Here is a 13,063-nt window from a genome sequence, read left to right on the forward strand (position 1 = left end):
CAGGTCTGTGCATGACAGCAAATGGGCAGGGGAGTGCAGGTAGATCCTCATCACTCTCTCTTAGAGGGCTGCAGCCCACTGTGACTGTCCACTACATGGCGTGAGGTACACTCTCAGGTCCAGGCAGATGAGACTGCACAAGACTGAGTGTGAATACTGATCAACAGAGAGGTGGTGGGCAATGCAGAGGCTGACGGGATGCCCACCCAGTTCTCTGAGAGTAGGAAGTGAGGTCAGCTACTGTGAATATGGGCATTGGTAGGGTAGGACCTTATAAAGTGGAGGGTTGAAGAGCTACCGTGGGGAAATGAAGAAAAAGTTGTCAAGGGTTGTGATGAAAAAAAAAAAATAGTGGGAAAAGAGGATGGAGAAGTAGCAGGGGTGGAAAGATGTTTTAAGGCCTTGTAGGCCATAGGATGGTCTTTGGATTTTATACTAACCGTTCTGGGAAGCCATGGAGGGTTCTGAGCTAGGGCACTTCCTGCTCTGCTTTACATCTTAAAGAGTGTTTTCTGTCTGGCCACTATAAGGGGTCAGAGTGGAAGCAGGGAGACCAGTTAGGAGGCTACGGCAGTCATCCAGGCAAGAGATGACACGGCCTGGAGCAGGGCTGGGGCACAACCGATGGCTTCTTTCCTCCCAGTGAAGTACGAACAAGGACATCAACTGAAAGGGGGATAGATGGGTAGGTGGGATCATACCTTCATATATAAAAGAGATGTGAAGAGGTTAAACGGTAAGTCATAAAAACTTAAGTTTTTTTTCCCCCTGTAAACCCTGTTTATTTAAGAAAGCAAGAAGAGGCTTAAATCTCTTACTGCATTCTATTTTGAGCATTGGCTATTAAGACTTATCTTTGCTAGCACAATATTTTTAAAAAATCACTTTATATTTTGATGAAAGATCAATACCCTGCCCTCCTCCTCAATAATCATTTTCTTTCTTTTTGAACTCATTAATTGCTGCAATTCCTTTCTGGATGTAGCAGGAGCTACTGACTGTTACGGAGTGAATTGTGTCCTCCGAAAGAATGTGTCAAAGTCCTAACCCCTGTACCTGTGAATCTGACCCTGTTTGGAAATTGGAGCTTTATCCTGCTATGTTAATGAGGTCATAGTAGAGTAGGGTGGGTCCTAAACCTAATCCCTTCTGAGTGACATCTTATAAAAAATAGAAGACACAGAGAGAGTCACACGCAGGAGAAAGAAAGTACATGGCGATTTGGCTACAAGCCAAGGAATGCTCAGGGCTACCCACAGGGAAGGACCCTCCCCTAGAACCCGTGCCCTGATTTGGACTTCTAACCACCAAAACTGTGAGACAATAAATTTCTGTTCTTTAAAGCCACTTACTTGTGGTATTTTTGTTATGGAAAATACCCTAAGAAACTGATGTTATTCCCTGCCCACCAGATCCCCTGGGTTTTCAACTCTGTAAAATTCAGTGTGTGTATGTGTATGTGTGTGTGCACCCACGCATACACACTTGTACAAAAGACAGTCCGGATGACAAAACTGCTTTGACAAATATTTGCCTTTTTAAACAAAAGGTGTGTCATATATTTTTATTAAATCATAGAAAACTCATTTGTATACAAATTGCTCTAGTTTGGAGAAAGTGGAATATTAAACAGCTGGGTAACAGAACAGTTGAAAGATACATCTCATTTCAAGCAGAGACAAGTATTAAGTTGTCACATTTATTTAAAAAAAAAAAAGGAAATAACTGGTAACAGGGTGTTAACTTTTTTCACCTTCAGGCCAAAGAAATAATCTCTCTTAGAACGCCCAATTTTCTTTAGGATGTTTTCATTACTTGAATCAACCATAAATTTAAAAGATAGTGGATTTGAACTCTGAATACAAAATCAATTTCTTTTTACCAACCACAGGCTTTGAAAGGACTGCAAAGGCCAAGTTTCAGGAGATGGTGTTGTTTCACAGGACTGATTTTTAAGTTTCCTTTCTACAACAGCAAATGTGTATAACAGTGTGGAAAACATTTCAGAATAAGTTAAATATTAAGACGTGTAGTATGACAAGAAGGTCATACTTTTCTTTCTACCAAGGAAATTCAAGAGTTCATCCTCATCTGACATATTTGTCAAAAGGATGGAGATTGAGGGATCCAGTGACAGTGAAAACTCACGACAGCTGTCAACAACCATATTCTCTCTCTAAATGCTGTGGCAGAATATATACAAATGATCTCGGTCAGACTCAGGCTCGTGTTCATTCCACAGGGGATCAAAACTAACAGCCTCGAAGGTCGCCAGTGAAAACGGGTGGTGGTTTGGAAGTTTATGTCATCACTTGTTCTGCCTTTGAGCAGAGAGATCCAGTGGGTATCCCGTGACATGTCTGCACTCACACCAAGTACTTGAGTAACATCAACACAAATTAAATAGTATCAAAATTATTTTTAAATTAAATTGAAGACCATTATTGTTTAAATGCACGAAATATGTTCTCCTAGCTTCCTGAACTAGTGTTACAGATTAAGAATTAACAAGGAACACGTTAGAGGCCAAACAACTTCCTCTGAGAACTCCCTGGAGTAACATGAGAGCTTTAGAATTAAAAAAAAAAAAAAAGGCAATTCTTCACTCCAAATGGAGGGATGGTCTCAAAGAGTCATTTTCCCTCCAGCTCAAGCCTGGATTTATACTCAGTAAATTTTTTTTTTTTTTTTAAAGAAGGAACTGAAAATGGGATCTTTGGGGTTGGCTTCTCACTCTTGATGACAGACTTCTTCCCCAACACACACTTATCTTTTAATACTGCAAGCCTCGCTTTAAGCTCCCCCTCCCCCAAGTCCCAGACCCAGCTGATCTGCAGACCTGGATTTCCCCCAAGGAACATGTAAACAAATCTGGGAAAAACTGAGTTTCTGCAAGTTTTCTTTATGTCAGTGAAAAAAACCTCTTGGGCTAAGAAAAATAATACTTGGAAGGGCTACCTCAATGTCAACTTCCCACAAGGCTTCGCTTTTGCTCATCCTGCTGTAAAAAAACTATAAAGTTAAATCAAATACTTTTAGCCTGGTTTGCCTCAAATGGTATTCAACAAAGCTAGAAACACTTCTTTGGACTACCTTATTCCTGAATTAGAATGGATGCTTCTCCAAGCATACTTGGTCCACCATCTTGTTACTGGAGGTGGCTTGGAGATGAGGCCAGGGTTTTGTGCAGGTTGGGATTCTGGCTGTGTCTGTTTCGACTGCGGACAGATGAGAACATGGTGTTGCAGCCTGGCACTTTGCATTTGTGGAGCTGGCGGAGGTGGACAGTTTTGTAGTGGGCCCTGAAGGTTCCTCTGTTACTGTATGTCTTTTGGCAGAGGTGACATGTTATGGGCAACCCAGAAGGCAGGCTGGCCAGGCTCTGGTCGGTCTTCTCCATCAGGACACAGATGGGGTAGCCATCTTCCCCGGGGACAAGGCTTGGCCCTTCACAGTCGCCATCACTGTCCTCTATGAGCATGTTGCCTTCCTCGCTCACCCCGTCGGAGTCCCAAGAGGAATGGCTGCTGCTCTCCGACTTCATGCTTGAGGTAGTGCTCAAATCGAGGATGGTGCCCTCTCTTGGGGGACCAGAGTTGTAGCTCCCCAGGCCGGCATTGTGGACTTGGGTTATTGGGTAAACCAGACTGCCCATCCGACTTGTTCCCTTGAAGATGACAGATGTCTGGGAGGCTTGCTGTGTGAAAGCTACATCCTGATAGGGCCCCTTAGCTGCATCTTTCAGAAGATATGCTGCATGGAAGTGGTCTTCACTGCTCTCCAGTGGTTCTTGGGTCAAAACTTTTTGGTGGAGGTTTAGGTTAGAACTGTGTCTGAAAGAGTAAAAAGATGGTTAGCAATGGGGTGGGCTGTAGTTTTTTAAAACAGTCATCACTCTGAGGGAAGACACTAGGTAGATACCAGGAAAAACTCTCATGGCATGGGAAAAGTGATGGTAAGGGGCTTAGGCCCCAGTGGGATGCCATGGGTGTTTAGTGTAGCCCACCGTCATTCACCCCTTGTCAGAAGTTAGCAGTTACCAGGAAAGCCAGCAGACTACACACTTGGAATACACAGATTTCCTCAATTTCCACCATCTGACTGGCAGGTAACTTCCTGTACCACATCTATAGTTGAGAATGGCTAGACTACTTCAATAAGGCTGGTTCAACTGAGGCATTGGAATCAGGAGATCCCAAGAGGAGACTGGTCACAATCTATATGAAACTAAGTAGAGGACTTTCTTTTAATGAAACTAGGAGTCTGTGGGTGGTACAAATCAGAAGGTTGGAGGTTCGTGTCCATGCGAAGGCACCTCGGAAGAAAGGCCTGGTGATTTACTTCTGAAAAATCAGACACTGAAGCTTCTTGGATCAAGCAGACACATGAAACTATGTAGGCAGCTCCTGTGTGGATGAGAGATGAGAGGGTAGAGAGAGTTGGAAGCTGGCCGAATGGACGCGAAAACAGAGAGTGGAGAGAAGTGTGCTTTCTCAGTAGGGGGAGAGCAAGTAGGAGTATACAGCAAGGTGTACATAAATTTTTGTATGAGAGACTGACTTGATTTGTAAACTTGCACTTAGAGCACAACAAAAATTAAAAAAAAAAAATCAGCCACTGAAAACTCTAAGGGGACAGTTCTACTCTGACACACATGTGGTTGCCATGAGCTGGAATCGACTCCAAGACAAGTGGTTAGCTGATTAGGAAATAATATCTTCCAGAGCGGCACTGTTCAATACACTAGCCACTAACCCTACGTAGCTTTGACGCACTTGAAATGTGGCTGTTGTCATATATTAAAATGACAGTATTTTGGATACAATGAATTAAATAAATTATTTAAATTTCACTTTCTTTTTAACTTTTTTAAAAATGTGTTTACTTGTTGTTCTGTGCCACTGAGCCAATTCTGACTCATAGCGACCCTACGGGAAAGGGTAGAACTGCTCCATAGGGTTTCCAAAGCCGTAAATCTTTATGGAGGCAGATCACCAGGTCTTTTCTCCCTCAGAGCTGTGGTGGTTTTGAACTGCTAACCTATTGGTTAGCAGCCGAGTGCTCTAACCACTGCACCTCCAGGGCTCCTGATGTGGCTACTAGGAAATTTAAAGTAACGTATATGCTCTGCACCTCATTTCTATTAGACAGAGCTGGTCTGGAGCATTTGTCTGCAAGCACATCACCCCAGAAGTTCTACAGCTGTGGGTGAAAATCTGACTGGCTAGAAAGTGCGTATGTGTGTACGCACACGTGTATAGAGTTTAGTTCATATTTGCAACGTTTCACTATATACCAGACAGGAGTTTTGCAAATGCAGCACTGTGAGCATACCACCAATCTTTTACCCAATGATTATTCCTGAAGGGAAGATAATGAGTATCCATTATGGCCCATGCCTTTTACTCAGACAATATCATTTGGATATAACTTGTCAATCAACAGCCTTGCTCAGATAGCCCCTAGCTAACTTCTGACAAGCAAAACTAGCCCTTACCAAGGGGTACAATCTTAAAGGTGACAGGAAAATGACACCAAAGGGGGACCATATCTCCCCAAATACAGATCAGAATACCTGCCAAGGTCAAACTGGGAAAAACACCTTCATCAAAATAACTAAGAATTGAATTTTCTCTTCTAAATCTCCAAAGACGTGTCAGTGAGGGTGGAACTTAATAATATATTTTTCAAAAAATGTATAAAATTTACTCTTCAATTTTTCTCTTCCATCCCCTTACACATTCTTTGTCTAGTCATAATCAGAATTATACTCTCAGATCACCCACTTTGGAAACAGCTCTTCTCAACTACAACTCTGACCTGTGATTATGTCAGCATTTTGAGTTGAAGGGGGTGGTATGTGTCGGCAGAAAACCAGACACTAGATTGACATACAGATTCTAGTACATACAAGTGGTTAAAGAAAAAAAAAGATAAGGGTTGGTTTTTAAGCACGTTTACCAAAACCTTGTACAGAAAGGTCCCTGTTGTCCCGTCTGAACTACTGAGTGCCCCATGAATACCAAGAGATGACTTTCAGGGTCCTCTCCCTCCTCCTCAAGACTTTGAGGGTCAGACACATGTCCTGAGGCATCATGTCCCAAGACTGGTGACTGTCACAACTGCAAAAAGCATATGGACCATGTGCCAGGTTTTCTGCTTCCAGGACTTTGCTAATGCTGTGCCCAATGTCTGTGTCTTCTCTTTTTTCCCATCAACCTCTACCCGTCCCTCCAAATCTTCTCCCCTGGCTTCTGACTGTTTAAATCAGTAGAGGCTTGAGGTTCTCAAGGTGTGGTCTGAGTACCCCTAGTCGTCCCTGAGATCCTTTCAGGAGGTCCCCAAAGTCAACACTATTTTCATAGCAATACTAAGACATTATTTGCCTTTTTCACTTTCATGAGCGTACAGTGGAGTTTTCCAGCAGCAATGTGACATGTCATCTCGCAACAGATTGAATGCAGAAGCAGATAAGAAAATCCAGCTGTTTTCTGTGAAGCCAGACATTAAAGATATTTGTAAAAATATAATACAAAGTCATTCTTCTCACTAAATTTTTGTTTGGAAAATGTGGTTGTTTTTCCATAAAATAAGTTATTTATGTTAACATATAATAGTTTATTATTATTTTTAAGGTGGTAATAAATAAATATATTAAGATCTTTTTATCGGGTTTAATTTCTAATATGGTAAACATTGATAGATATAACCCAGATAGACAAAAGCTCTAGAGAGGCCTCAGGTTTTAAAAGTTTGTAAAGGAGTCATGAGGCTAAAACATTTGAGAGCCACTGGTTTAGATACCCTCTTCCTCCAGGAAGTCTTCCCTAACCTCTTGCAAAGTCTGGCTAGGTACCCTCCTGTTTGTCCATAAGCCTACACTTCCCCATCTTAGCACTCACCACATTCAGCTGCAATGGCCTGTTGACTGGTCTGTTTCCCCAGCACACTGAAGGCCTTTGTAGGTAGGGGCTACGTCCCCTGGATCTGACACAGAAAGTGCTCAACACAGATTTGTTGGCTAAATAAGCATCCAGGGTGCTGTCCCAGTCCCCTCCTGGTGGGTCCTAGTAACTGCTGTTGGCAGTAGCTGTGGTTCCAGGAGGGGAAGTCAGATGTCCCTGCACCATTGCGGTTCTCACCTCTGACTCACTGCAACGGGGGTGGACCCAGGCCTACCCACAAAGCCCTATCTAAAACGGTACCATCTTAATCACAGAGTCTAGGTAAAATGCATTCTGAGTTCTAGACTACTGGGATTAAAAGTTTTTAATTTAGAATGTCGGATGCTTTTCTGTGATGGGGCAGGAGGCTTATATCTAACAATTAGGTAAGAAAATGTTAAATATTTAAAAAACAAAGTATCTTGAATTCAATATACCTTCTAATTTAGTAGATATTGTAGGCTAGAACAATATCATAAATATTGAGATAATATCACTGATATGATTACGTCTTCTTCATAAAAACCAAACTCGTTATTGCCAAGTTGATTCTGACTCATAGTGACCTTATAGGACAGAGTACAAATGCACCATAGGGTTTCTAAGGCTGTAATCTTTATGGAAGCACATCACCAGGGCTTTCTCCCACAGAGTGACTGATGGATTCAAACCACTGATCTTTCAGTTAGCTGCCAAGCACTTAACCACAGTGCCACCAAGGCTCCCCATCTTCCTCGTAACGACAGCTTATTTATTAACACTCCTTCCTCTTAGGAAAAGGAAAGAGCGAAGGACCAGTTCACTAACTGGGCTAGCCTGGTGGTTTTAACCAGTATCACCTGTGCTCTATCTTCTTCATTACAAAAAGTATGTTTCTAACGGGGTTTGTTCCAGTTCAGAACCCCTGCTGAGAATTTGTATTTCTAACACCTTCCAGGAAGTTATACAGAAGAATCACCTGGGGATCTTGTTAAAATGTAGATTCTGATACAGTGTATCTGGGGTGGAAATGCCAATTCTCAGCAGGGAACTTGTTAGACACGCAAATTTTTAGCAGTCATTGAACTTGACCAAACTGGTTCAAAGCCCTGGCTCCTAAGAGCCCTGTCCGAGAATGTGTATGGGAATCTGTATTTTTTCTCCTTCGTAATAAATTGTTAGTGCCGTTGAGTCAGTTCTGACTCATAGCAACCCTATTGTACAACAGAACACAACAGTGCCTGGTCCTGCACCATCCTTGCAACCGTTGCTATGTTTGAACTCATTGTTGCAGTCACTGTGTCAATCCATCTTAATAAATTAGCCAAACCAAACCCAACCCATTGCCATCGAGTCAATACCGACTCATAGCAACCTTAGAGGGCAGAGTAGAACTGCCCCACAGAGTTTTCAAGGAGTGGCTGGTGGATTCGAACTGCTGACCTTTTGGTTAGCAGCCAAGCTCTTAACTACCATGCCATTAGGAATTACATTTGGATTTAAAGTTAGTGGTGGTGTTGATGTGCCTGAAGTCAAGCTTGTTTGAGCAATTGCAGCACTTTAAAATTCTATGAACCATTTAGCATTTATCAAATTGCATTTCATTAGACAGCTGATCCTTTCCTTAAGCCTCTTTGGGTCCCCTTTGGTATGCTGGCTCTTCCCTGATAGGGTGGTGAGGAGGTGACCTGAAGAGTGGTTTAGTGACTCAAGTTCATTATAAAAAGCATAAGCCTGGTGGTAACTCTGGCACCATCCTCTGGTCCCTTAGGGTGATAAGATAAGCTCTATACCGGGAACTCTGTAAACAGTTTGACTGTCTGTCATGAAAGCCCAGCACCAACAGACTTCTCGTCTTCTAATCACACATGACAGACTCTGAAGCAGGGCTTTGAACAGGTTCTTCCTGGTTCAGTCATGGCTGAGGAAGTGACACTGGAACAGACTCAGATTTTTAAAATTTGGGTGAACCAGAATCATAACTGGAACAGGAAAAATTATGGATCAAAGCCCTGCTAGAAACTTAATCTCCTTCTTAGGAACCAAGGGCAGTGTAAGCGTTTCAGAGCAACCAAATCTCTTGCCCTTTGGATTCTGCGCACAGTTGAAAACACCAGTGTCCAGCTCAAAGGTGGTAGTGCTGCCAGTAATCTAATCTCATGCATCACGCTCCTGAAAGGGCTCAGTATGCCACTTCCAAGTCTCCCAATCCAGGGCTTCAACTCATAATTTGTCCCATTCTGGTTATGGTTCCACATCACCCAATTTTTTAAAATTCAGGTCAGTTCCAGTTCCACTTCATCGGTCATGACTGAACTGGTTCGAAGCCCTGCTCTGAGGTAACTTGCCAATCACCTTTATTCTTTCATATCTTAATATTTAAAAAAATCTTTGGTTATGAAGTTAATCTTCCTTTCAAATACAGACTGTTAACTTGAAATCAGAGAAAATGCCTCATTCGATGGACTTATTATGAAATGAAAATCAGCGTGTTTTAGGAGGCTATAGTGATAATTTAAAAAGCTCCCTCCTTCCTCCTCTTCAAATCTTTTATCCAAGCTACTAATGTAAGAAATAGTTTACGATTTCTTATCCTAAATCTTTGGGCAAGATGTGTTTCTGAATTCAGAATTTCTCAGACTTCAGAAAGGCAAAATGGTGCACACACTGTAATTATTATGTGAACACCCCCTTAACAAATCCATTTGTTAAGGGGGTGTTCACATAATAATTGTACTATTGTACTGTTGTACTAACATATAGAAAAATTCACACCAAGGGCGAGTAAAAAAAGATGGCAAATTGCCTCACATCGCCTCAGGTCTGGTTGTGTGGCCAAATGAGTTCAGATTTTGTAATTGAAGATTCAGCGATGTGGGCCTGTAGAACCGTTGTTTCTCACATGGTGGTCCCTGGACGAGCAATCATCAGGCAGCGCCTGGGAATGTGTCAGAAGTACAAACTCTAGCCCGCACCCCAGACCAGCTGAAGCAGAAACTCTGGGCTGCGGCCCAGCAGCTTGTGGTTTCACCAGCCCTCCAGGTGGTTCTGATGCATATTCAAGTTTAAGAAACCACCACCTTAGAAGGAGTGATTGCCAGGCATGTCTTACCTGTCTCTGCTTCTGCGGGAAGGGAAGGTGGCCTTGCAGCCCTCGACTGTGCACAGGTGGGTGTCTTTGGTGTGCATGTTCTTGTGGTGCATTTTCACACTGCAAGCGTTTTTAAAGGTCTTCTTACAGATGTCACACTGGAAGTGGTTCTCTTCCTTCTGCCTCACTAGTGCATGCTGACCCACATGCTCCAGTTCTTTAGAATCTTCGAAACAAGGAAACGCCATTCCTCTGTTGGACAATGCACTGAACAGGCCCCCAGCCAGCAGGCGTTGCTGCAGTTGGATGTAGTCAGGAAAGGGACCGTGGGGTTCCATCCCAGGGGGGAGGTGGTGTTCACAACCACTGTCCTCAACCTCACTTGACACCAAGGTCAATGCTGGCTTCTGCTCAGGCTCCTTCTCCAAGTTGTGTGTGGCCTGCTCAGGGGTTCGGTGGATGGTGCCGCTGGACTCGATCACTGATTTGAGATGGCGAGGCCTCTCTCCTTCAGGGAGAGGCCTACCCATGTGTCCCGATGGCAGGCGCTGCTCCTCAGGTGCTTGGTCTGACTGAGGGCTGCAGACCTCGGGCTCATCCTCGCTGACCACCTGCAGGGGCATGTCTTCATCTGAGCTGAGGGTGTGCCTCTTCTCATTAGCGATTTCCACCGCTTCCTTCTCTATTTTGATAGGCATACTGGACTTGCGGGATTTCTTCTTGGGAAGGGCATCGAATGGCACTTCATTTGAAACCAGCTGTTCTGGGATCGAAGAGGATAACAGCGGGAGAGAAGGCAGCATCCCCGGTGTGTTGGCGAGCTCGGCTGGAGTGGCCGGGCTGCGGTAGAAAGGAAGGACCGGCTGGACTGTCTTTAGGTTGGGAAACAGCACGCCATTGTGCCCAGTGCTTGGGAAGGCTGGTTGGCCTTTGGAATCCTCCCCTAAGCCAGCGTAGCTGGGGAGTGGCCTACAGTCTGGTGAGGTCACTGTGAAACCTGGGCGCTTATAGCTCTCAGCGCTGGCCAGGTTTAGGCTGTTCCGCAGATCTTTGTCCCTATTGTTTCTGTTCATTGGCATGTGCAGCCGAGGGTTGGGGTTGGCACTGTGGCGATTCCTGCTTCTCAGGGAGCTGAATACCATGTTACACCCTTCGATGGTACACTTATGCTTGATCTTCAGGTGTACGGCGTTGTAGTGGATCTTGAGGGTGCCTTTGTCATAGAAGGTTTTTTCGCAGGCCGTGCAGAACACTCGGCCCTTCTTTGTGCCCAGGCTGTTCCTCTCAGGCTTCAATTTGGCTTCAGGGGACAACTGTGTCCTTTCAAGCTTAGTGACAATGTTGTAAGAGCTGGAGTCACTTAAATGGGCACTGTCTTCCTTTTGAGTCACAGTCTCTGGACAATTTAAACATTGGTCTTTTTCAACCTGAAATGGTGTGGGGTTGGAAGTCAAGAAGCTGCTGTCAGGGAAGGATTCATGGATTTCCTGCTTGGGGTCCTGACTTTGGTCCTGACCCTGCTCCAGCATAAACTGCTCAGGCAGTGAGCCTATCAGAGCAGGAGGTACAGGGTTGAAGAACTGGAAAGGCAGCATGAAAGCCATATTGTTTATGAGGTTCTCAAAGGGGTGTACACTGCTAGGGCTTCCTTTGTCCACAGGCGTGGGGAGGCTGGAACGCCGGTGGTTGCAGCTCTCGATGAAAGCCCTGATGTCCACACTCGCAGTGGAAGGGGGTATGATGATGGGCTGCTCTTCCTTCTCTTGAATTGCCATGAGCTCGACAATGGACTTGGTCTCTCCAAAGCGGAGGAACTGCTGCAAGGTGGCCACTTCTTCCTCACTAGTCATGATGCTCCAGTGGTCCAAAACCTTTCCCGACGCATCCTAAACCCAAACCAGAATTACACGGCATGATCAATTTACTACTCCATATCCTTTTCTCTAAGAATTTGGTCAGGACTCTTACAAGCCTATAGGGCACCTGTGTGTCTATTAGAAAAAGATGCCCCCTGTGCATGAGCACAAGGCTTGATAAGTCAACCCCACTCACACACTCCCCTGGGCCAGAAACTTTTGTACAGAGAATAAACTGCACAAATATAAGCAGTGGCCCTATATTTGATCCAAAAGACAGAAATAAAATTATATTACTTAAGTCCAAGCCAGGGAAATTTAGTTTTTATTTTCTACCTTATTTGGATTGTCTTACATTGTTGTTGTGTGCCAAGTTGATTCTGACTCATAGTGACCCTATAGGGCAGAGTGGAACTGTCCCATAGGGTTTCCAAAGCTGTGAGCTTTATAAAAGCAGATTGACGTATCTTTCTCTTGTGGAGTGGCTGGTGGGTTCGAACTGCTGACCTTTCAGTTAGCAGCCAAGCATTTAACCACTGTACCACCAGGGCTCCTTTGTCTTATGTTAGGCATAATAATTTTCCCTCTAAAGTTAAAATATGTGTAATCTGACCAACAGTAACTTCTTTATCTAAAGAGTATAAACAGAACAATCAGGCCTAGATAGAGCTCAAGTATTCATCAGCTTCAAGTTTAATAACCTTCCCAAGCAACTAACACCAGAAAACAAATGAACTTGTATTGATCTACTGCCTGTGTTCACAAAGCAGAGCTTTGATTACTCTGGAGTGGTGGAGATCTTTCAAACTCTAGCCAGGCCTAACTTTTCCTAAAACTACAATAAATATTTTATCACAGAGCATGTATTTGATGGCCTACTGAGATTTTTCACAGTGCATGTAGGAGTTTCAAAGATGACGAGGAATGTAACATCATAAATTTTTCATGCAATAGAGGTTGAAGGTAATTGATGTCATATTTTTAATCTTAACCCTAGAAAGCAAGGTTATCAGGATCATTAAATATTGATCTGTGTCATAATGTAAGTTCATAATGCTACTCGACATAAAAGGTTGTTTCTAGCCTGCTGGGGGGGCCCTACACTCAAGGTGAGCAAACGTGTTTCTAGGGAAAGATTATGGGCTTTAGAATTAGAAAAAAGTGGCTTCAAATTCTAGGTCTGCCACATAATA

General features: G+C 43.7%; 1 protein-coding gene across 1 annotated transcript in view; it reads right to left on the bottom strand.

The window, feature by feature from the left end:
• Positions 1-1,566: 1,566 nt before the first annotated feature.
• The window catches only part of BNC1 (basonuclin zinc finger protein 1), a 29,075-nt gene continuing 17,578 nt past the window's right edge, over positions 1,567-13,063 (bottom strand). Inside the window, exons 4-5 of the mRNA XM_010593792.3 lie at positions 10,036-11,900; positions 1,567-3,833 (exon numbers count right to left, since the gene is read on the bottom strand). Coding sequence (XP_010592094.1) covers positions 3,149-3,833; positions 10,036-11,900 — 2,550 coding nt within the window. The 3' untranslated portion in view covers positions 1,567-3,148. The remainder of the gene's footprint in view (positions 3,834-10,035; positions 11,901-13,063) is intronic.

This window comes from Loxodonta africana, chromosome 13 (genome assembly GCF_030014295.1).
Source record: "Loxodonta africana isolate mLoxAfr1 chromosome 13, mLoxAfr1.hap2, whole genome shotgun sequence".
In the NCBI taxonomy this organism is placed as follows: domain Eukaryota; kingdom Metazoa; phylum Chordata; class Mammalia; order Proboscidea; family Elephantidae; genus Loxodonta; species Loxodonta africana.